General features: G+C 50.8%; 1 protein-coding gene across 13 annotated transcripts in view; it reads right to left on the bottom strand.

The window, feature by feature from the left end:
• LOC138352350 (adenylyl cyclase-associated protein 1-like) overlaps positions 1-24,288 on the bottom strand; it is a 299,780-nt gene that overhangs the window by 69,495 nt on the left and 205,997 nt on the right. For 2 of the 13 annotated variants that reach the window (XM_069304742.1, XM_069304744.1), the window contains exon 1: positions 17,477-18,424. The exons of 9 other annotated variants lie outside the window; for them this stretch is intronic. In XM_069304742.1, coding sequence (XP_069160843.1) covers positions 17,477-17,834 — 358 coding nt within the window. In that variant the 5' untranslated portion in view covers positions 17,835-18,424. Of the gene's footprint in view, positions 1-17,476; positions 18,425-24,288 lie in introns of those variants that run through there. 2 more of the 13 variants (XM_069304741.1, XM_069304743.1) reach the window with 2 other exon arrangements.

The following is a 24,288-nucleotide window of genomic DNA, read 5'->3' as shown; positions in this document are numbered from 1 at the left end:
GGACACTTCCAGCACACGGAGACTTCCAGTGTAACATGCATGACCCCCCCCTCCTTCCTTAGAGTTCACACCCAGGGAAGCCTTCTCAAAGAGGTCAGCCCAGATGACCTCCGGATTATCTTGTATGTTGATTAAAAAATTCCTGGGTTAGTCTTAGTCAACTAGTTTCAAGGATGTAATATTTCATGATACTCTTGTCAAACATTGCAATGGAATTAGACCCAGATTCTTATGTGTAAACATCCATGGATCTCCCCCTTTTGACCAGGTCATAGGTCAGCCACACTCGTAATTAATAATTCCTCTCTCTTGAAGAGTGTATGGTGAATGTCAAACAAGCTTAATTGAAATATTTTTAAGTGTTTGTGCACGTGTGGCCCGACCCCCCTGGCATTTTTGATCTAGGTAGCAACAGTAAATCTCCCCCTTCCCCCCTTTGGGGTTGTATATATATGGGTCCTGTAGAGACTTAGAGACAGAGTGCGGGACACCGGGATCGAGAGCGGGTCTGTGAAGAACATCTCACAGAGGGAGTGACAGCGTGAATCCCACCGCTGCCACCATTGTAACACTACTATAATGTAACACCACTATAATCCAAGCAACAGCCTAGTGGACCAAACTCTCACAAGTCAAGCCTGGCCTCGGGCTAGGCTTGGGGAGTAGAAGAACTCCCAGAACCCCATCAACCAGGTAATGGATACTCTAAACTAATAATGTACACGCTACTACTTATCCTGAGTAACACTTCCCATCGGTTGCAGTTGGTAACAATGTTATTGAACACTGTAATATGAGCTGACATATGATGGTTACACCGGAACTAAAAGGTACACTGCCAACAAGGAAATGCTACACAGGACTAAATAACGCTGCCACCATCTGCCTTCACCATTGAGACTATATCAAGCAACGAGGCAAGAAACATTGCTTGACTTGGAGAGTACTTTCTATGACTGTCATAAATTAAGGGACGGTTGTCAGCCACTATATCCAAAAGACTAAGAGGATTCAACAATTGACACAGACGGGAAATTTAACAAAAGTTTATTGAGATACCAAATTATACTAAACACCACTATAAATCCTACTCTAACACTGGCCAATAGTTAAGAAAATTTAGACATGGAACAAAACCTCAGAGATCACACACATTACCTTAAGACCTCTGTCTCTCCCTGGCAGTGAGATGTTCTTCACAGACCCGCTCTCGATCCCGGTGTCCCGCACTCTGTCTCCAAGTCTCTACAGGACCCATATATATACAACCCCAAAGGGGGGAAGGGGGAGATTTACTGTTGCTACCTAGATCAAAAATGCCAGGGGGGTCGGGCCACACGTGCACAAACACTTAAAAATATTTCAATTAAGCTTGTTTGACATTCACCATACACTCTTCAAGAGAGAGGAATTATTAATTACGAGTGTGGCTGACCTATGACCTGGCCAAAAGGGGGAGATCCATGGATGTTTACACATAAGAATCTGGGTCTAATTCCATTGCAATGTTTGACAAGAGTATCATGAAATATTACATCCTTGAAACTAGTTGACTAAGACTAACCCAGGAATTTTTTAATCAACATACAAGATAATCCGGAGGTCATCTGGGCTGACCTCATTGAGAAGGCTTCCCTGGGTGTGAACTCTAAGGAAGGGGGGGGGGGTCATGCATGTTACACCAGCGCATGGAGACTTCCAGCACACGGAGACTTCCAGGCACACGGAGACTTCCAGCCACACGGACGCTTCCAGCCACACGGACGCTTCCAGCCACACGGACGCTTCCAGCCACACGGACGCTTCCAGCCACACGGACGCTTCCAGCCACACGGACACTTCCAGCCACACGGACACTTCCAGCCACACGGACGCTTCCAGCCACACGGACGCTTCCAGCACTCGGACGCTTCCAGCACACGGACGCTTCCAGCCACACGGACGCTTCCAGCCACACGGACGCTTCCAGCCACACGGAGACTTCCAGCACACGGAGACTTCCAGCACACGGAGACTTCCAGCACACGGAGACTTCCAGCACACGGAGACTTCCAGCACACGGAGACTTCCAGCACACGGAGACTTCCAGCACACGGAGACTTCCAGCACACGGAGACTTCCAGCACACGGAGACTTCCAGCACACGGAGACTTCCAGCACACGGAGACTCCCAGCACACGGAGACTTCCAGCACATGGAGACTTCCAGCACACAGAGAGAGACATGCCACACGAGAGGCTTGACTAATGACCTCAGGGAATACAATGCACTTGACTGTTACAAATCCTCTCGACAGTGTTGTGGGTCACCTCCCTAGAGAGTATAGCAGGTAGAACTGGAAATTGTACCTTTCAAGGTGAAAAAGATTCATCATGATCCGGGACAGATACAGTGTGTGTATGGAAGCATGATATCTGGGTTACCAAGAGGCAATAGTTTACATGTATATTGTGACGGGTCGGTGGCGGAGGATGGCAGGGCAGGGTGTGGTGTCCTAATAAGGGAATATACTGAGTTTGGAACTGTGGACAGGAAAACTGAACTTCGACTTAGTAATTATATATCATCAACACAAGCTGAACTGGAGGTCATTCTGGCGTGTTTGGAGGAAGTACGTCGAGTCGACAAATTCGTTTTTCTATTTGTCAATAGCCGAGGAGCACTTGATTCCTTAAATAGTCGACATCCAGTCTTCATGTCCATAGTTGAGGATTGTATAAAAATGATAAATGATGCAAAGCTAAAAGGTTGCAACGTGAAAGTTATGTGGGTTCCATCTCATGTTGGAATAGTGCTCAACGAGGTGGCGGATGACCTGGCCAAACGCCGCACAACACCACCACAAGTTGACATTGAGCGTGTTTTAACCAAGAGAGAAATATGAAGCAAAATAAGAAATATTGAGGCACAGACAGAAGTGGCCCGGAGAGGTATACTGAAAGAGGAAACCATGCAACACTACATGTGAGTCAAAACACACATTTCTCTTATGGTTAAAGGAGAAATGCTTGGAGTGACTCTGTACACATGCGGCTCAGGCTTGGGGACAAATATTACTGGCAATATGGTATTATTAATTGTGTAACTAGCGTCAAAAAGATTGTTATTGGTACCCCCAGGTAACTCTCCCCTCACCCCCCCCCCCTCACACGTACTGGTGAGGTACGATGCTCCAGGTACGGAGCGACATACAGGGGTATAATAACAAGGGGGCGCGGTGTAATTCTCTTGGTCATAAACATGATCTGACTTTTAAATTGTTCATGTATAATTATAGAAGAGTAAAGGGGTCAGCGTGCAGGGTGTGGTGGGTGGCCTTGGTGGAGGACTACAGCGGGGGCGGCGGCTCTCACGCCCACCAGGGCACGGCACGCCTGCTCGACACGCACCTCTTACCTCCCTGCATGACTCTTGCCCCTGCCTGCCAGCCTACCTGCCTCTTGCCCCTGCCTGCCAGCCTACCTGCCTCTTGCCCTTGCCTGCCAGCGTGCCTACATGTTACCCCTGCCTGCCTCTTGCCCCTGCCTGCCAGTCGGCCACTGCTAACTGGGATCTATCAGTAACTCCAGTAAATGAAGCCAAGATAGTGTCCACGCTAACTTACTGAAACAGTTGTCAGAAATCCGACACTAACCTGTTGTAACGCCCAGAGAAAGTACACCCATGACTCACCATGGGGACCTCCTTGCTAAGGTCAGCCATGTGACCTCAGATTCAGCTAGAGTTAAGTGAAATATTTCCTGGCTACACCCTAGTTAGCTTGTCCATGTTTACTAATAATCCTGATGGTCTTGGTAAACAAACTTAATGGTACATCTTGAGTGATTTTGCACACGCCCTGGGGAGCCGACTCCTTGAAGTGTTGATGAAGTAGGTGTGCAAAACACTTTTTCCTGTGTAGGCTGAATCAGCTGGGAACACGCCCACACCAAACTTTCCCACAACAGTCCAAATTCCCCCCCCCCCCCACTGATTTGGGGCGTGACAAAAGCTTGTATATACACCACCGTAGGAGAGTTAGGAGTTAGAGAGTGTTGGATCAGAGGGAGTGGGGGCAGCAGGTCATTTTTTTTTTTTTTTTTTTTGAAAGTGAAAAGGAAGGAGAGGCACAGGTGAAGGGAAGTATAGAAGTGGGAAATACAGTGAGAGGTATGAAAGCAGGCGGGCTGTCCGCCTTGCTGACACCATGTGTGGGTGTTGGCAGCTAACACATGTTCCATTCCCGCAGGTCATCAAGCCGACCTCAGGAGACACAGTGAATTCCCGCCTCTCCCTCCCCTCTCTCTCTCTCTCTCTCTCTCTCTCTCTCTCTCTCTCTCTCTCTCTCTCTCTCTCTCTCTCTCTCTCTCTCCTCCCCCCCCCCCTCCGGTCGTAGAGCAGGACCCAGATGATGATGTTTGTGTTCTCTGATATTTTCCACGTGTGATGTGTAAACACTTGCCAGTGTTAGGGTATAAGGGACTTATAGTTTAGTGAATATCATATTTTGTTCTCAAGAAACCCATGTTAAACTTTTCATCTGTGTCAATTAATGGAACCTCCAAATTCCTCCGAGTATAGTTTTGTTAACAACCGGTCCGTAATTAATGACAGTTAGAAAAGGTCTCTCAAAGTCGAGCAATGCGCCTTGCCTCATTGCTTGATATAGCTAAGTGAGAGGCAAGATGGTGGCAGTGGTTAATTAATAAGTTCTCTGTGTACCATTTCCTTGGAGAGTTACCATTGGTTCCGGTTATAATCATCCGTGGTATACAATATTTCAGTTCCTATTACATTGCATCTAAATTACCAATGTTTCAATAACTAGTATCACCAAGTTTCACCTCAATAAAGTATTACCAAGTACAACCAGTAGGACGTGTTAGTCAGTATTAATCAGTATCTTCTAGGGTTAATATAATATTAGTGTTACATGTAACCGTTATAAGATGCTGATAATTTACATTAGTCAGTCATAAAAAGATTATAGAGAATGGGAGATCCGTTATGTCATAAAAACATTCATTTATGCCTCATCACGTATCTTTAAACTACCATTAGAATTAATAAAGTAGTATTCACTATGACTGGATCTAATATAATTACCAATAACACTAAAGTCTACCTCCCTAAGTCAATAAGTTAGCAAACAGAACTATATTTCTGGAGACGCCAAGGACGAGGCAGCTGGCTGGGACTGTGCCGGTCACTGTAAACAAAGAAGGCTGCTAGAGAGGTCCTGGAGCAGATCTCTACAACGATCTGATATTTCAATCGCCCAACAGTAATTGTGCCATAGAGACTTCACCAACTTAGAGGAGTTGTACCTTTATTTCAGTTTTGATCGACTTATCTCTTTTTAGAAGGCCTGATAACATTAGATAAATTCAATTCGGTTACGAAGTAGGACAACACCCAATCAAGAGTGAGCCTGGTTTTACTAATTACACAATCTTCATTCATGCATGTTACATATTAATTATAACATTGTTGTACAATTGTTACGGTGTAAATATTCGGCAGGTAATCTTTGACGAACTGAAGATAGTGACAGAGAGCTGTTAACGCCTACAGGAAGCTGTACAGACGCCCACTTATTCTAACAAGGACAACAGGGCCGCCATTACCAGGTCCAGGACGGACCACATGTGGCAGATCAAAGTCAGTAGTTGGAGGACCAGCTCTCACACTACCAAACGGCTGAGGTCAATGATTACCATTTTATTAATCCATTTTAGCTGTAATAATAATTCCTTTTAAGAGTAGAACATTATTTAGTAGTTTATTATAATTATCATGTATTTGATTAATAAGTTATGTACATGACCCATCAAACGTGTGATCAGGTAAACACCTGGTAGGATAACTTTTATATATACAGTTCACTTTGTAGTAATAGTAATAATTAAACACAAATAAACGCCAGCTGGGAAAATATCCCACAACAGTTAAAACTGAAAAGCCCCGTTAAGAGTGCTCAAGCCGAGGGTGACGACACCGACGGCTCTCTTGAAGGGGAAGAGGCAGCAGATGCTCGGGGTGATATAGTTATACCATCTTCACCCGTACGTACAGCACCACGGAAGTGTCTCAGTGACTGGGCCAGTGTAACACCCATGACCCCCCCCCCCCCTAGAGTTCTCACCCAGGGAAGCCTTCTCCAAGAGGTCAGCCCAGATGACCTCCGGATTATCTTGTATGTTGATTAAAAAATTCCTGGGTTAGTCTTAGTCAGTTAGTTTCAAATATGTAATATTTCATGATACTCTTGTCAAACATTGCAATGGAATTAGACTCCAGATTCTTATGTGTAAACATCCATGGATCTCCCCCTTTTAGCCAGGTCAAAGGTCAGTCACACACGTAATTAATAGTTCCTCTCTTGAACAGTGTATGGTGAATGTCAAACAAGTTTAATGAAAATTCTTAAGTGTTTGTGCACGTGTGGCCCGACCCTCTTGCATCTTTGGTGTAGGTAGCAACAGCAAATCTCCCCCTTCCCCCTTTTTTTGTGGGGTGTATATATATTGGTCCTGTAGAGATTTAGAGACAGAGTGCGGGACACCGGGGTCGAGAGAGGGCTGTGGAGAACATCGCACAGCAGGGAGTGACAGTGAATCCACCGGATGGAGAGACAGAGGTCTTAAGGTAATGTGTGTGATCTCTGAGGTTTTGTTCCATGTCCAAATTTCTTAACTCTTGGACAGTGTTAGAGTAGGATTTATAAGTGGTGATTAGCATAATTTTGGTCTCAATAAACTCATGTTAAATTTTCCATCTGTGTCAATTGTTGAATCCTCTTAGCCTTTTGGATATAGTGGCTGACAACCGTGCCATAATTAATGACAGTTATAGAAAGTACTCTCCAAGTCAAGCAATGTTTCTTGTCTCGTTGCTTGATATAGTCTCAATGGTCCAGGCAGATGGTGGCAGCGTATTTAATCCTGTGTAGCATTTCCTTATTGGCAGTGTACCTTTGGTTCCGGTGTAACCATCATATGTCAGCTCATATTACAGTGTTCAATAACAGTGTTACCAAGTGCAACCGATAGGAAGTGTTACTCAGGATAAGTAGTAGAGTTACATTATTAGTTTAGTATATACATTATAGTGGTGTTACATTATAGTGGTGTTACATTATAGAGGTGTTACACCAGTACGACCCAAACCCAACTTACAGGCAAATGCCTCGCCCAGCCCGTCTTCATAAACAAAGGCCTAAAGTCCATTCCATGCACCAATCAAACCCCCTGTTTATGCAACCCGTCCTCAGATCAAGTCCATTCCATCCAGCGGTCGACCCCACAGACACATTTATAAATTTTTACATGCTGTTCATTCAAAATGGGAATTTTCTCAAATATAAATTATTATAATATATTAGCATATTGTGTATATATATAGGCATTAATCATGTGTTTAGGTTCTGTTGGTGATTGTGTGTTTGTAGTACATGGTTGAAGCATTTACAGTGTTGTGGTTCGAACAAAATTCATTAGTGAAGCACTTGTTCCGGAAGTGTTCGAACGAAATCAGTTGTGTCGTGTGTAAACCGTTTTTCATTCATAAACACCTGGGGGGTTGGCGGGTGCATGGGATGGATCAGCCCGTCCTCCAAACAAAGATCCAAAAGTGATTCCATGCACCTGCCAAACCCCCTGTTTATGAACGAAAAGCGGTTTACACACGACTCACAACTGCTGACGTTCGAACACTTCCGGAACAAGTGCTTCGCTGACGAATTTTGTTTGAATCACAACGCTGTAAATGCTTCACCCACGTACTACAAATACAAATAATCGCCAACAGAACCTAAACACCTAACCCAACCTATGCCTATATATGCACAATATGCTAATATATTATAATATTAATTTATACCTGCGAAAATTCCCGTTTTGAATGAACAGCATGTTACAATTTATGAATGCGTCTTTGGGGTCGACCGTGGGAGGGAATGGACTTGATCTGAGGACGGGTTGATCTCGCCACTGAATAAAACAAAACAAAAAAAAGACAGGAATTATATACTGTGACTCGCAGAGTGCACCCCTAGCATTGAGCGCACATAGTAGTAACACTCAGAAAATCATTGAATAGTGTTATTCAAACGAATGCTTTAGCTGCTAAAGAAAACATTTGAAATTAAATTCCTTTGGATACCATCACATGTTGGCATCACAAAGCATGATAGTGTTGGGAGGTGGTGGAGCAAGAACTGCCCCTCCCATGTTATAGTGCCCAGGATACACCTTAGACACAGACGAATCTACCAGCTCTCTTAAAGCTCAAGTTGGATACACCTGGAGTATACCTGGAGAGGATTTCAAGAGTTCTTCTACTTCCCGAGCCTGGCCTGAGGACAGGCTGGCCCACCAGATAACTTGGTCCAACAGGCTTGGAGCGGCCCGCAGGCCCACATATCTACTACAGCCTGGTTAGTCTGAAACTTCTTGCAAGAACCTGTTCAAGTGCCTCTTGAAGACTTTCACCTTCGTTCCAGCAATATTTCGAATGCCTGCTGGGAGGGTGTTAAACAGCCGTGGACCTCTGATCTTCAGTGTTCTCTGATTGTGCCTATGGCACCTCTACCCCTCACTGGTTCTATTCTGCATTTCCTTCCGAATATTTCGCTCTGGTATTCTACTGTGCTAATTTGATACCTGTCCTAGAGTATCTTCCTGTAAATATTATTTGATACCTTTCTCGTCTCCTTTCCAGAGAGTATATTTTGAGAGCTTTGAGACATTCTCAATCATTCAGATGATTTATCGTGTCTATGCGTGCCGTATATGTTCTCTGTATTCCCTCCAATTCAAAGATCTCTAATACTCAAGACGGGACAGCACCAGTCATTTAAATAGTATCGGCATTACTGTGGGATCTCTGATGTGAATGTTCTCATAATCCATCCTATCATTGTCCTAGCCGCCGCTATATTTGCTCGCTCATTATATGTGAGGTCGTCAGACATCATAATTCCCAGAGCTTTTACATGTTGCTTTCCTTCTATGATTGTGTCCTGTAACCTGTGTTTTGTTTAACATCCTCGTTTCCACGACCAACACTGATAACCAGTCGTCAGGAAGGCCTAGATTTGGAGATACCAAATTATATACACATGGAAAATACTGGAGGGACAGGTCCCAAATCTACACAGTAAAATAACAACGTACTGGAGTGAACGATATGGAAGAAAATGCAGAATAGAACCAGTGAAGAGCAGGGGTGCCATAGGCACAGTCAGAGAACACTGTATAAACATCAGAGGTCCGAAGTTGTTCAACACCCTCCCAGCGAGCATAAGAAATATTGCCGGAACAACCGTGGACATCTTCAAGAGAAAACTAGACTGTTTTCTTCCAGGAGTGCCGGACCAACCGGGCTGTGGTGGGTATGAGGGCCTGCGGGCCGCTCCAAGCAACAGCCTGGTGGACCAAACTCTCACAAGTTATGAGGCCAGGCTTGGGGAGTAGAAGAACTCCCAGAACCCCATCAAGCAGGTATTAAGCAGGCCAACACTGGTAGCCAGGAGGGCCAACACTGGTAGCCAGGAGGGCCAACACTGGTAGCCAGGAGGGCCAACACTGGTAGCCAGGAGGGCCAACACTGGTAGCCCCAACACTGGTAGCCAGGAAGGCCAACACTGGTAGCCAGGAGGGCCAACACTGGTAGCCCCAACACTGGTAGGACCAACACTGGTAGCCAGGAAGGCCAACACTGGTAGCCAGGAAGGCCAACACTGGTAGCCAGGAGGGCGAACACTGGTAGCCAGGAAGGCCAACACTGGTAGACCCAACACTGGTAGCCAGGAAGGCCAACACTGGTAGACCCAACACTGGTAGCCAGGAAGGCCAACACTGGTAGACCCAACACTGGTAGCCAGGAGGGCCAACACTGGTAGACCCAACACTGGTAGCCAGGAGGGCCAACACTGGTAGACCCAACACTGGTAGCCAGGAGGGCCAACACTGGTAGACCCAACACTGGTAGCCAGGAGGGCCAACACTGGTAGACCCAACACTGGTAGCCAGGAGGGCCAACACTGGTAGCCAGGAGGGCCAACACTGGTAGACCCAACACTGGTAGCCAGGAGGGCCAACACTGGTAGACCGAACATTGGTAGCCAGGAGGGCCAACACTGGTATCCCCAACACTGGTAGCCAGGAAGGCCAACACTGGTAGCCAGGAAGGCCAACACTGGTAGCCAGGAGGGCCAACACTGGTAGCCAGGAAGGCCACCACTGGTAGACCCAACACTGGTAGCCAGGAAGGCCAACACTGGTAGCCAGGAGGGCGAACACTGGTAGCCAGGAAGGCCAACACTGGTAGACCCAACACTGGTAGCCAGGAAGGCCAACACTGGTAGACCCAACATTGGTAGCCAGGAGGGCCAACACTGGTAGACCCAACACTGGTAGCCAGGAGGGCCAACACTGGTAGACCCAACATTGGTAGCCAGGAGGGCCAACACTGGTAGACCCAACACTGGTAGCCAGCTGCCAAGACAACAGATCAGCAGCCGGGGAGCTCAGAAAATCAATAAGACGCAGGACCTGACAGTGCGGATAGTCACCGTCGTCACCGTCACACGTGTCCCCAGCACCGTCGTCACCGTCACACGTGTCCCCAGCACCGTCGTCACCGTCACACGTGTCCCCAGCACCGTCGTCACACGTGTCCCCAGCACCGTCGTCACACGTGTCCCAGCACCGTCGTCACACGTGTCCCCAGCACCGTCGTCACACGTGTCCCCAGCACCGTCACACGTGTCCCCAGCACCGTCACACGTGTCCCCAGCACCGTCACACGTGTCCCCAGCCCCGTCGTCACCGTCACACGTGTCCCCAGCACCGTCGTCACACGTGTCCCCAGCACCGTCGTCACACGTGTCCCCAGCACCGTCGTCACACGTGTCCCCAGCACCGTCGTCACACGTGTCCCCAGCACCGTCGTCACACGTGTCCCCAGCACCGTCGTCACACGTGTCCCCAGCACCGTCGTCACACGTGTCCCCAGCACCGTCGTCACACGTGTCCCCAGCACCGTCGTCACACGTGTCCCCAGCACCGTCGTCACACGTGTCCCCAGCACCGTCGTCACACGTGTCCCCAGCACCGTCGTCACACGTGTCCCCAGCACCGTCGTCACACGTGTCCCCAGCACCGTCGTCACACGTGTCCCCAGCACCGTCGTCACACGTGTCCCCAGCACCGTCGTCACACGTGTCCCCAGCACCGTCGTCACACGTGTCCCCAGCACCGTCGTCACACGTGTCCCCAGCACCGTCACACGTGTCCCCAGCACCGTCGTCATACGTGTCCCCAGCACCGTCGTCACACGTGTCCCCAGCACCGTCGTCACACGTGTCCCCAGCACCGTCGTCACACGTGTCCCCAGCACCGTCACACGTGTCCCCAGCACCGTCGTCACACGTGTCCCCAGCACCGTCACACGTGTCCCCAGCACCGTCACACGTGTCCCCAGCACCGTCACACGTGTCCCCAGCACCGTCGTCACACGTGTCCCCAGCACCGTCACACGTGTCCCCAGCACCGTCACACGTGTCCCCAGCACCCTCGTCACCGTCACACGTGTCCCCAGCACCGTCGTCACACGTGTCCCCAGCACCGTCGTCACACGTGTCCCCAGCACCGTCACACGTGTCCCCAGCACCGTCGTCACACGTGTCCCCAGCACCGTCGTCACACGTGTCCCCAGCACCGTCGTCACACGTGTCCCCAGCACCGTCGTCACACGTGTCCCCAGCTCCGTCACACGTGTCCCCAGCACCGTCGTCACACGTGTCCCCAGCACCGTCACACGTGTCCCCAGCACCGTCACACGTGTCCCCAGCACCGTCGTCACACGTGTCCCCAGCACCGTCACACGTGCCCCCAGCACCGTCACACGTGTCCCCAGCACCGTCACACGTGTCCCCCAGCACCGTCGTCACACGTGACCCCAGCACCGTCACACGTGTCCCCAGCACCGTCACACATGTCCCCCAGCACCGTCGTCACACGTGACCCCAGCACCGTCACACGTGTCCCCAGCACCGTCGTCACACGTGTCCCCAGCACCGTCACACGTGTCCCCAGCACCGTCACACGTGTCCCCAGCACCGTCACACGTGTCCCCAGCACCGTCACACCACTAACCCTACCCATGGAGGACAGCAGCAGCCGTATACATGCTGGTCACTATTGTATAAATGAATAGGCGCGTCTGTGGTGGATAGACAAAAAATCCCCCCTCCCAGTTTCTCGCCCCCCCCCCTCCCCCTGGTGTGGGAGGGGGGACGAGGACAGATCCGGCCCCCCATTTACTGCCACTTGTGAGGGACAGAGCCCCCTCTCTCTCACACACTCACCCCTTAAGTGCACACCATTACCAAGTCTTCAAGTCGCTCCCTCTACCATCATTACAAAGAACTTCACATCCACGGATCATCCAATATGGTTAGCAGACTTAGGCTCGGCTACACGTTACCAGTGGTAGGCTTAGGCTCGGCCACACGTTACCAGTGGTAGGCTTAGGCTCGGCCACACGTTACCAGTGGTAGGCTTAGGCTCGGCCACACGTTACCAGTGGTAGGCTTAGGCTCGGCCACACGTTACCAGTGGTAGGCTTAGGCTCGACCACACGTTACCAGTGGTAGGCTTAGGCTCGACCACACGTTACCAGTGGTAGGCTTAGGCTCGGCCACACGTTACCAGTGGTAGGCTTAGGCTCGGCCACACGTTACCAGTGGTAGGCTTAGGCTCGGCCACACGTTACCAGTGGTAGGCTTAGGCTCGGCCACACGTTACCAGCGGTAGGCTTAGGCTCGGCCACACGTTACCAGTGGTAGGCTTAGGCTCGTCTACATGTTACCAGTGGTAGGCTTAGGCTCGGCTACACGTTACCAGTGGTAGGCTTAGGCTCGGCCACACGTTACCAGTGGTAGGCTTAGGCTCGGCCACACGTTACCAGTGGTAGGCTTAGGCTCGGCCACACGTTACCAGTGGTAGGCTTAGGCTCGTCTACAGCACCGGTGGAAGTCGACTCCACATGCTGACGTAGACTAGACTGTATGTAAACTCGCAGTAGAATTACTGACACACTTTGCGTCAGTACAGAATTTAATACGAAAAAATGGCGGAATTAAGAGAACTATCAAGAATCATCACTGTGGTGTAAGGTCACTGTGGTGTAAGGTCACTGGTGTAGGGTCACTGTGGTGTAAGGTCACTGTGGTGTAAGGTCACTGGTGTAAGGTCACTGTGGTGTAAGGTCACTGGTGTAGGGTCACTGTGGTGTAAGGTCACTAAGGTGTAAGGTCACTGGTGTAAGGTCACTGTGGTGTAAGGTCACTGTGGTGTAAGGTCACTGTGGTGTAAGGTCACTGAGGTGTAAGGTCACTGTGGTGTAAGGTCACTGGTGTAAGGTCACTGTGTAAGGTCACTGGTGTAAGGTCACTGTGGTGTAAGGTCACTGTGGTGTAAGGTCACTGGTGTAAGGTCACTGTGGTGTAAGGTCACTGGTGTAGGGTCACTGTGGTGTAAGGTCACTGTAGTGTAAGGTCACTGTGGTGTAGGGTCACTGGTGTAAGGTCACTGTGGTGTAAGGTCACTGAGGTGTAAGGTCACTGTGGTGTAAGGTCACTGTGGTGTAAGGTCACTGAGGTGTAAGGTCACTGAGGTGTAAGGTCACTGGTGTAAGGTCACTGTGGTGTAAGGTCACTGTAATGTAAGGTCACTGGTGTAAGGTCACTGTGGTGTAAGGTCACTGTGGTGTAAGGTCACTGTGGTGTAAGGTCACTGTGGTGTAAGGTCACTGTAGTGTAAGGTCACTGTGGTGTAAGGTCACTGTGGTGTAAGGTCACTGTGGTGTAAGGTCACTGGTGTAAGGTCACTGTGGTGAAAGGTCACTGTGGTGTAAGGTCACTGTGGTGTAAGGTCACTGGTGTAAGGTCACTGTGGTGTAAGGTCACTGGTGTAGGGTCACTGTGGTGTAAGGTCACTGTGGTGTAAGGTCACTGTGGTGTAAGGTCACTGTGGTGTAAGGTCACTGTGGTGTAAGGTCACTGTAGTGTAAGGTCACTGTGGTGTAAGGTCACTGTGGTGTAAGGTCACTGGTGTAAGGGCACTGTGGTGTAAGGTCACTGAGGTGTAAGGTCACTGTGGTGTAAGGTCACTGGTGTAAGGTCACTGTGGTGTAAGGTCACTGTAGTGTAAGGTCACTGTGGTGTAAGGTCACTGTGGTGTAAGGTCACTGGTGTAGGGTCACTGTGGTGTAAGGTCACTGTGGTGTAAGGTCACTGTAGTGTAAGGTTACTGTGGTGTAAGGTCACTGGTGTAAGGTCACTGTGGTGTAAGGTCACTGTAGTGTAAGGTCACTGGTGTAAGGTCACTGTGGTGTAAGGTCACTGGTGTAAGGTCACTGTGGTGTAAGGTCACTGTAGTGTAAGGTCACTGTAGTGTAAGGTCACTGGTGTAAGGTCACTGGTGTAAGGTCACTGTGGTGTAAGGTCACTGAGGTGTAAGGTCACTGTGGTGTAAGGTCACTGGTGTAAGGTCACTGTGGTGTAAGGTCACTGGTGTAAGGTCACTGGTGTAAGGTCACTGTGGTGTAAGGTCACTGTGGTGTAAGGTCACTGGTGTAAGGTCACTGTGGTGTAAGGTCACTGGTGTAAGGTCACTGTGGTGTAAGGTCACTGAGGTGTAAAGTCACTGTGGTGTAAGGTCACTGTGGTGTAAGGTCACTGAGGTGTAAGGTCACTGTAGTGTAAGGTCACTGTGGTGTAAGGTCACTGGTGTAAGGTCACTGAGGTGTAAGGTCACTGTGGTGTAAGGTCACTGTGGTGTAAGGTCACTGAGGTGTAAGGTCACTGTGGTGTAAGGTCACTGTGGTGTAAGGTCACTGGTGTAAGGTCACTGGTGTAAGGTCACTGTAGTGTAAGGTCACTGTAGTGTAAGGTCACTGGTGTAAGGTCACTGGTGTAAGGTCACTGTGGTGTAAGGTCACTGGTGTGAGGTCACTGTGGTGTAAGGTCACTGAGGTGTAAGGTCACTGTGGTGTAAGGTCACTGTGGTGTAAGGTCACTGGTGTAAGGTCACTGAGGTGTAAGGTCACTGGTGTAAGGTCACTGGTGTAGGGTCACTGTGGTGTAAGGTCACTGAGGTGTAAGCTCACTGTGGTGTAAGGTCACTGGTGTAAGGTCACTGTAGTGTAAGGTCACTGAGGTGTAAGGTCACTGGTGTAAGGTCACTGTGGTGTAAGGTCACTGAGGTGTAAAGTCACTGTGGTGTAAGGTCACTGTGGTGTAAGGTCACTGAGGTGTAAGTTCACTGTAGTGTAAGGTCACTGTGGTGTAAGGTCACTGTGGTGTAAGGTCACTGGTGTAAGGTCACTGTGGTGTAAGGTCACTGTAGTGTAAGGTCACTGGTGTAAGGTCACTGGCGTAAGGTCACTGAGGTGTAAGGTCACTGGTGTAAGGTCACTGGTGTAAGGTCACTGAGGTGTAAGGTCACTGTGGTGTAAGGTCACTGTGGTGTAAGGTCACTGGTGTAAGGTCACTGTAGTGTAAGGTCACTGTAGTGTAAGGTCACTGGTGTAAGGTCACTGAGGTGTAAGGTCACTGGTGTAAGGTCACTGTGGTGTAAGGTCACTGGTGTGAGGTCACTGTGGTGTAAGGTCACTGAGGTGTAAGGTCACTGTGGTGTAAGGTCACTGTGGTGTAAGGTCACTGGTGTAAGGTCACTGTAGTGTAAGGTCACTGAGGTGTAAGGTCACTGGTGTAAGGTCACTGGTGTAAGGTCACTGGTGTAGGGTCACTGTGGTGTAAGGTCACTGAGGTGTAAGGTCACTGTGGTGTAAGGTCACTGGTGTAAGGTCACTGTAGTGTAAGGTCACTGAGGTGTAAGGTCACTGTGGTGTAAGGTCACTGTGGTGTAAGGTCACTGGTGTAAGGTCACTGGTGTAAGGTCACTGTGGTGTAAGGTCACTGAGGTGTAAGGTCACTGAGGTGTAAGGTCACTGTGGTGTAAGGTCACTGAGGTGTAAGGTCACTGAGGTGTTACCAGGTGTATCACGCCACGTGTGTACCAGGTGTATCACGCCACGTGTGTACCAGGTGTTTCATGCCAGGTGTGTACCAGGTGTATCACGCCAGGTGTTACCAGGTGTATCACGCCACGTGTGTACCAGGTGTATCACGCCACGTGTGTACCAGGTGTTTCATGCCAGGTGTGTACCAGGTGTATCACGCCAGGTGTTACCAGGTGTATCACGCCAGGTGTGTACCAGGTTTATCACGCCACGTGTGTACCAGGTGTTTGATGCCAGGTGTGTTTCTAGTATTAATAAATGTCACTGATAGAAACATTAACAATAACAATCTTATTAAAGTTTTCACTAAACTAATGAGTTGTTTACTTTCTCACGGTGACTAAGGTAGACCCGTGCATGCTATAGTACCCCCTCGAGGCCACAGTCATGAAGATGGTAGACCCGTGCATGCTATAGTACCCCCTCGAGGCCACAGTCATGAAGAAGGTAGACTCGTGCATGCTCTAGTACCCCCTCGAGGCCAGTCACGAAGAAGGTAGACTCGTGCATGCTCTAGTACCCCCTCGAGGCCACAGTCACGAAGAAGGTAGACTCGTGCATGCTCTAGTACCCCCTCGAGGCCACAGTCACGAAGAAGGTAGACTCGTGCATGCTCTAGTACCCCCTCGAGGCCACAGTCACGAAGAAGGTAGACTCGTGCATGCTCTAGTACCCCCTCGAGGCCACAGTCACGAAGAAGGTAGACCCGTGCATGCTATAGTACCCCTCGAGGCCACAGTCATGAAGATGGTAGACCCGTGCATGCTATAGTACCCCTCGAGGCCACAGTCATGAAGGTAGACCCGTGCATGCTCTAGTACCCCCTCGAGGCCACAGTCATGAAGGTAGACCCGTGCATGCTCTAGTACCCCCTCGAGGCCACAGTCATGAAGGTAGACCCGTGCATGCTATAGTACCCCCTCGAGGCCACAGTCATGAAGGTAGACCCGTGCATGCTCTAGTACCCCCTCGAGGCCACAGTCATGAAGGTAGACCCGTGCATGCTATAGTACCCCCTCGAGGCCACAGTCATGAAGGTAGACCCGTGCATGCTCTAGTACCCCCTCGAGGCCACAGTCATGAAGGTAGACCCGTGCATGCTCTAGTACCCCCTCGAGGCCACAGTCATGAAGGTAGACCCGTGCATGCTCTAGTACCCCCTCGAGGCCACAGTCATGAAGGTAGACCCGTGCATGCTATAGTACCCCCTCGAGGCCACAGTCATGAAGGTAGACCCGTGCATGCTCTAGTACCCCCTCGAGGCCACAGTCATGAAGGTAGACCCGTGCATGCTCTAGTACCCCCTCGAGGCCACAATATGGTCAATACAGTAACTCTGACATCTTGGTGTAAATGTGTCGTGTGTGTGTGTGTGTGAACAAATAGTGTGGCGGGAGACACCTACCTTCCTCTGACGCCGTGTGGTGGTGGGGGGGCTGAGCAGGACGAGCAGGTGGAGGGGCGAGGGTGTTAGGGGGTGTCAGAACTAGCAGACTATTCCTGCTGGCCTGCTGCAGCTCCCTCCAGGGCTTAAGAGGATCCGTGTTCGACACCGCCACGCCATTCCCGATGTTGTTGGTCTCGTCTGCCAACCCGGCCACATCTCCGAGGTGGCCGTTGTGGGCCACATCTCCGAGGTGGCCGCTGTGGGCCACACCTGCGTCATGTTGGCCACCGTTCTCCAGGACATGGCCATTGGTCTTGGCCTTGGGCGACGAGTCCTCCACAGAGTCGTCTTTTGTGCAGGTGCAGGCAGAGCCCATCCTGGTGGTGCCAGGGACCCTACACCATCCCTGTGTCCCTCTCACAGTGCCAGGGGCCTACACCGTTCCTGTGTGTCCCTCACAGTGCCAGGGGCCTACACCGTCCTTGTGTGTCCCTCACAGTACCAGGGGCCTACACCGTCCTTGTGTGTCCCTCACAGTGCCAGGGGCCTACACCGTCCTTGTGTGTCCCTCACAGTGCCAGGGGCCTACACTGTCCTTGTGTGTCCCTCACAGTGCTAGGGGCCTACACCGTCCTTGTGTGTCCCTCACAGTGCCAGGGGCCGCCGTCACCGGCCCTTACACGGCTGCTGCATCCGTTTAGGGACAGGCTACGGCCTTGGCTACTGGCACTCCAGATGCACCAGTAGTTTAAAGACACTGACACTCGAGGTGTACCATCAAGTTTAAAGACACTGGCACTCGAGGTGTACCGTGAGTGCCCGGTGTACCATCACGGCGCCTCACGTGCTACCAGTGTACCGCTTCATCTCCAGCACGGTACACACGCCCCCGGACGCCCTCAGGTCACTGCAGTGTTACATTCCACACTTCTCACACCACCTCACTCCTCAGTGAGTGACCCATATTGGCCCTGGCGTGAGAACATGATTAGTGAGTCCTCATGCGCCCCCTCACGCCTCCCTCATACACTCCCTCACGCCTCATTCCTCACTACTCCCACCTATCAGCTTATCTCATTTACGGTAAGCCTAACCAAACAATACTGTAAGTATACCTCCTCCAGCACACACCACCACCCTCACTCAAAACACCAAATTGAAGGTAATGTTATTTGGAATAACGTAAGACTTGTAAAAACGTGAACTTTGATTAGATAAAACTGTGTGAGCGGGGAGAGGCGTTCTTAGTGTTCTCTCAAGGCTGTATTTCTGTGGAAGAACACACATGGTGTGGCTCCAGGTGTGGTGGGCAGTGTGGGCAGGTGTGGTGGGCAGTGTGGGCAGGTGTGGTGGGCAGTGTGGGCAGGTGTGGTGGGCAGTGTGGGCAGGTGTGATGGGCAGTGTGGGCAGGTGTGGTGGGCAGTGTGGGCAGGTGTGGTGGGCAGTGTGGGCAGGTGTGGTGGGCAGTGTGGGCAGGTGTGGTGGGCAGTGTGGGCAGGTGTGGTGGGCAGTGTGGGCAGGTGTGGTGGGCAGTGTAGGCAGGTGTGGCTGTGTTCACTTTTAGTCTCAGTACCGAACATGAACTTGAACACATACAACAGCCCGTCCTCTAAACAAAGGCCTAAAGACCATTCCATCCACCCGCCAACCCCCCAGGTGTTTATAAATGAAAAACGGTTTACACACGACTCACAACTGCTGACGTCCGAACACTTCCGGAACAAGTGCTTCACTGACGACTTGTGTTCGAACCACAACGCTGTAAATGCTTCACCCACGTACTACAAATAATCGCCAACAGAACTTAAACTCCTAACTTAACCTATGACTAAATATGCACAATATGCTAATATATAATAATATTAATATATATTTGAGAAAAGTTTTGTTTTGAATGAACAGCATGTTAAAATTAATGAATGCGTCTGTGGGGTCGACCGCTGGATGGATTGGACTTGGTCTGAGGACGGGTAACACACACAGAGCAACATTAATCTCAGGAATGAGAAACCTCTCTCGTGAATATATTATAAAATACTTATCAAAGTATTTCATTATATTTTCATGAGAATGTATATGGACATATAGGATATATCAAAGGAAATATGAACAATGTTTTAAATATATCAACATTAAATAGAACACGAAACAATGGATATATTTTAAAGAAGTTTAGAGCCAGGGAAGAAAGTCCTGGATAAATACTGGCTTCCGGGCAACGTAATTAAATGTGGGATCGTTGGATTGGTTCATGCGCAGGTTTGACGCGCACACAAATATATATACAAGATGACCAAACCATCCATCAGATAATACAGGAACCACTCCATCATCTGATGGAGTGGTTTCTCCATCTTCTGATGGAGTGGTTTGGTCATTATCTCTTCACGTTCTTCTGACTCATCCTGTGTGTGTGTATGTCTAATATTATATATATATATATTATATATATATATATATATATATATATATATATATATATATATATATTATATATACACACACATACTTTTAGGGCTTGTATCCCTCTGACTGGTGTTACATCTGGGTTTAATTGGGAGTGGATATATTATCTTGAGGTTATCTTGAGCATATTATGTGCATATTACACAACACCAACATGTAAGAAGTGCACATATTCTTGAAGACATTCTCATAAAAGTCGAATAACCAGCCAGAAATACTCATAACGGAACTATTCACACTACCACCACCGGTGTGACCCACCACCAGTGTGACCCACCGCCAGTGTTGTGAGGTGCTGCCCTTTACTCTTTCACCAAAATCAACGTCTTGAAGACCCTATAAGAAGGCGCCAGCATAACACCCACGACCTGGGTCAAGAAGAGAACATTGTGCTCTCTCTCGTGTCTGGACGACCTCGAAAAAATCCAAAAAAATCGATGGCGGTGCACTGGGCCAAGTACAGCACCTGTGTCCTCTCTCTCCCCACCTCAGTACACCGCCGACCGGACAGTCTTGATCAGCGGGACCAGCCGCTGCATCGCTGACCGAAAACAAACGGAGATCATTACCAACATTGAGGAGGAAACTCCGAACCTCGAGGGTACTGGACGTTATGTTGTGTGGGGCCCCGACACCGACGGCGACCATGCAGCGGGCCACCGTGAAGATATCCTTCACCGTCTGAGCCGCGGCTAACCTGGGGCCAGATTCACGAAGCAGATACGCAAGTACTTACGAACGTGTACGTCTTTCCTCAATCTTTGACGGCTTTGGGTATATCTATTAAACAGTTTACAAGCATGAAAACTTGCCGATCAAATGTTGTTATTGTTATAAACAGCCTCCTGGTGCTTCGGAGCTCATTAACTGTTTAATAATTGCAAACAAACCCGCCAAAGATAGAGAATAGCTGTACAGGTTCGTAAGTGCTTGCGTAACTGCTTCATGAATCTGGCGCCAGGCTGCCACACACGGTCTCCACTGCTTCGGCATCAAGATTCCGCCCTTCCAAGTGAAGCAGCAACGATCCCACGAGCTCCGACAGTGCTCTCTGCGCTACGACAACTCCCTCCCCACCACCAAGTGTCAGCACCCCGTCCAGCAGTGCAGACTTTGCCCACCACGACTCCATCTGCAAGTCTAAAACCCACTGGTGTCTGCTCTGCAGCGACGATCACCCGGCAATTTCCCACTGCTTCCCTCGCAGACAGGAAATCATTAGGATCCAGGCTGAACCACACACTAGAAGGTGTAGGGACGACGACGTTTCGGTCCGTCCTGGACCATTCTTAAGTCGATTGTAGTCCAGGACGGACCGAATCGTCGTCGTCCCTTCACCTTCTAGTGTGTGGTCTGGTCAACATACTTCAGCCACGGTATTGTGACTCATCGCCTGCAGCCAGGCTGAATGCAATAAAGCCTACTTCAGCAGGTCACCTCACCAGGCTACCAGTATACCACCACCTCACCAGGCTACCAGTATACCACCACCTCACCAGGCTACCAGTATACCACCACCTCACCAGGCTACCAGTATACCACCACCTCACCAGGCTACCAGAATACCACCACCGACCAGGCTACCAGTATACCACCACTCACCAGACTACCAGTATACCTCCACCTACCAGTCTACCACCACTCGTGTAAATACTTACATTACATTCCACATATTTAAAAATTTGTACAACTATTCAGGGAGAATCCACTAGGTCTTCCCTGCATGCCTTAATATCTCTTCTCCGAGGCTTCGGGTCCCCACAATATTACCAGACGTACAACACCAATATTTATCTAGTTACTGGCCGAGATATGGAGCCACGTATGTGAGACACACACACAAACGTGAAGCTCGTGACTCTTTAACTACATGATTGACCCCGACGCGAGGTCACACTGGGCGCGAGTGAGTGCCACAGCAGGCGAGTGCCTCCCCCACACACACGCACGCACGCACGCACCCCTACACACGCCACCGCTACACAAGGCCAACTGCTGCTATTTCATCAGTGCTACAACCGCTCCTCCTACCACCCCCCCCCCCCCCGCCACACGCACACGCGCACACACAGGCTAGGGGGGCCTGTGGCTGAGTGGGCAGCGCTTGGCACTCGTAATCCTAGGGTCCGGGCTCGATCCCCGGCGATGGCGGAAAACAAATGGGCAGTTTTTTCACCCTGATGCTCCTGTTCACCTAGCAATAAATAGGTACCTGGGGGTTAGACAGGTGTTACGGGCTGCTTCCAGTGTGTGAGAGTGTGTGTGTGTGTGTGTGTGTGTGTGTGTGTGTGTGTGTGTGTGTGTGTGTGTGTGTGTGTGTGTGTGTGTGTGTGTGTGTAAAAAATAGTTAGTAACAGATGATTGATTGACAGTTGAGAGGCGGGGCCGCAAGAGCAGAGGTGAAGCCCTGCAAGCACAACTAGGTGAGTACACACACACCGTGGCCCTGGTGGAACACATTGAGCAACACGAGCGTATCTATCATAACAAAATCCTTAATTTCCATGGAGACAAACGTGGTGGCGGCCGCTGGCATCCACGGAGCCGGCGCCAGACGTTGCTATAGCAACATCCCGCACTTTCCTAGAGGGGGGGGGGTGCTGGGGGTGAGAGAAGGGAGGGTGCATCTCATGTCGCTGGAAGACAGGAGAGCTCGGGGAGACATGATCACTACCTACAAAATTCTGAGAGGAATTGACAGGGTAGATAAATATAAACTGTTTAACACGGGTGGGACGCGAACAAGGGGACACAGGTAGAAACTGAGTACCCAGATGAATCACAGAGACGTTAGAAAAAACTTTTACAGTGTCATAGTTGTTAACGGATAGAATGCATTAGGAAGTGATGTGGTGGAGGCTGACTCCATACACAGTTTCAAGTGTAGATATGATAGAGCCCAGTAGGCTCAGGAACCTGTACACCAGTTGATTGACAGTTGAAAGGCGGGACCAAAGAGCCAGAGCTCAACCTTCGCAAGCACAACTAGGTGGGTACACAGGGAAGATAAGGCACTGGACATTGTGTCCTTTTCAATATTCTGAGACAAGAATGTTCTAATGCTGTCACAACATGTAATCTTGTTGTGAGCAGTGTCCAGCTCACCAGACCACCCACACCAGCCAGTATGTACTGCAGGTGAGTGACACAAGGAAGGCGGGACCAACACCTAAAGCTCAACCCCGCAACGACACATCGGCGAGTACAGTTAGGAGAGTACAGACGGACCGGGGACCAATGGGAGACAAGCAGGGAGATGGAGGGGTTGGCAGGGGAGGGGTGGGGAGGGGAGGGTAGGGGTGGGGGCAGGGTAGGGGTGGGGGCAGGGTAGGGGTGGGGGCAGGGTAGGGGTGGGGGCAGGGGAGGGGTGGGGGCAGGGGAGGGGTGGGGGCAGGGGAGGGGTGGGGGCAGGGGAGGGGTGGGGGCAGGGTAGGGGTGGGGGCAGGGGAGGGGAGGGGGGGGGGAGGTGATGGAGGGGTTCCATTCAAGAAGTTGTAGTAGCGGGAGGGAGGTAGTGTAGCACGGGGCCTCTAGGACACCACCAAGTCGCCCACACCAGCCTAAAGCTGAGGTCCTTCCTTGCTGCTGCTGCTGTCCCTGCCCCTCGCTGCTGCTGCTGCTGTCCCTGCCCCTCGCTGGTGCTGCTGCTGTCCCTGCCCCTCGCTGCTGCTGCTGCTGTCCCTGCCCCTCGCTGCTACTGCTGCTGTCCCTGCCCCTCGCTGGTGCTGCTGCTGTCCCTGCCCCTCGCTGCTGCTGCTGCTGTCCCTGCCCCTCGCTGCTGCTGCTGCTGTCCCTGCCCCTCGCTGCTGCTGCTGCTGTCCCTGCCCCTCGCTGCTGCTGCTGCTGTCCCTGCCCCTCGCTGCTGCTGCTGCTGCTGTCCCTGCCCCTCGCTGCTGCTGCTGCTGTCCATGCCCCTCGCTGCTGCTGCTGCTGTCCCTGCCCCTCGCTGCTGCTGCTGTCCCTGCCCCTCGCTGGTGCTGCTGCTGTCCCTGCCCCTCGCTGCTGCTGCTGCTGTCCCTGCCCCTCGCTGGTGCTGCTGCTGACCCTGCCCCTCGCTGGTGCTGCTGCTGACCCTGCCCCTCGCTGGTGCTGCTGTCCCTGCCCCTCGCTGGTGCTGCTGTCCCTGCCCCTCGCTGGTGCTGCTGTCCCTGCCCCTCGCTGGTGCTGCTGCTGTCCCTGCCCCTCGCTGGTGCTGCTGCTGTCCCTGCCCCTCGCTGCTGCTGCTGCTGTCCCTGCCCCTCGCTGCTGCTGCTGCTGTCCCTGCCCCTCGCTGGTGCTGCTGCTGTCCCTGCCCCTCGCTGGTGCTGCTGCTGTCCCTGCCCCTCGCTGGTGCTGCTGCTGTCCCTGCCCCTCGCTGGTGCTGC

The sequence above is a fragment of the Procambarus clarkii genome, chromosome 53 (genome assembly GCF_040958095.1).
Source record: "Procambarus clarkii isolate CNS0578487 chromosome 53, FALCON_Pclarkii_2.0, whole genome shotgun sequence".
Classification (NCBI taxonomy): domain Eukaryota; kingdom Metazoa; phylum Arthropoda; class Malacostraca; order Decapoda; family Cambaridae; genus Procambarus; species Procambarus clarkii.
The sequence above is the reverse complement of the archived record's forward strand: the minus strand, read 5'-3'. Positions and strand labels throughout refer to the sequence as shown.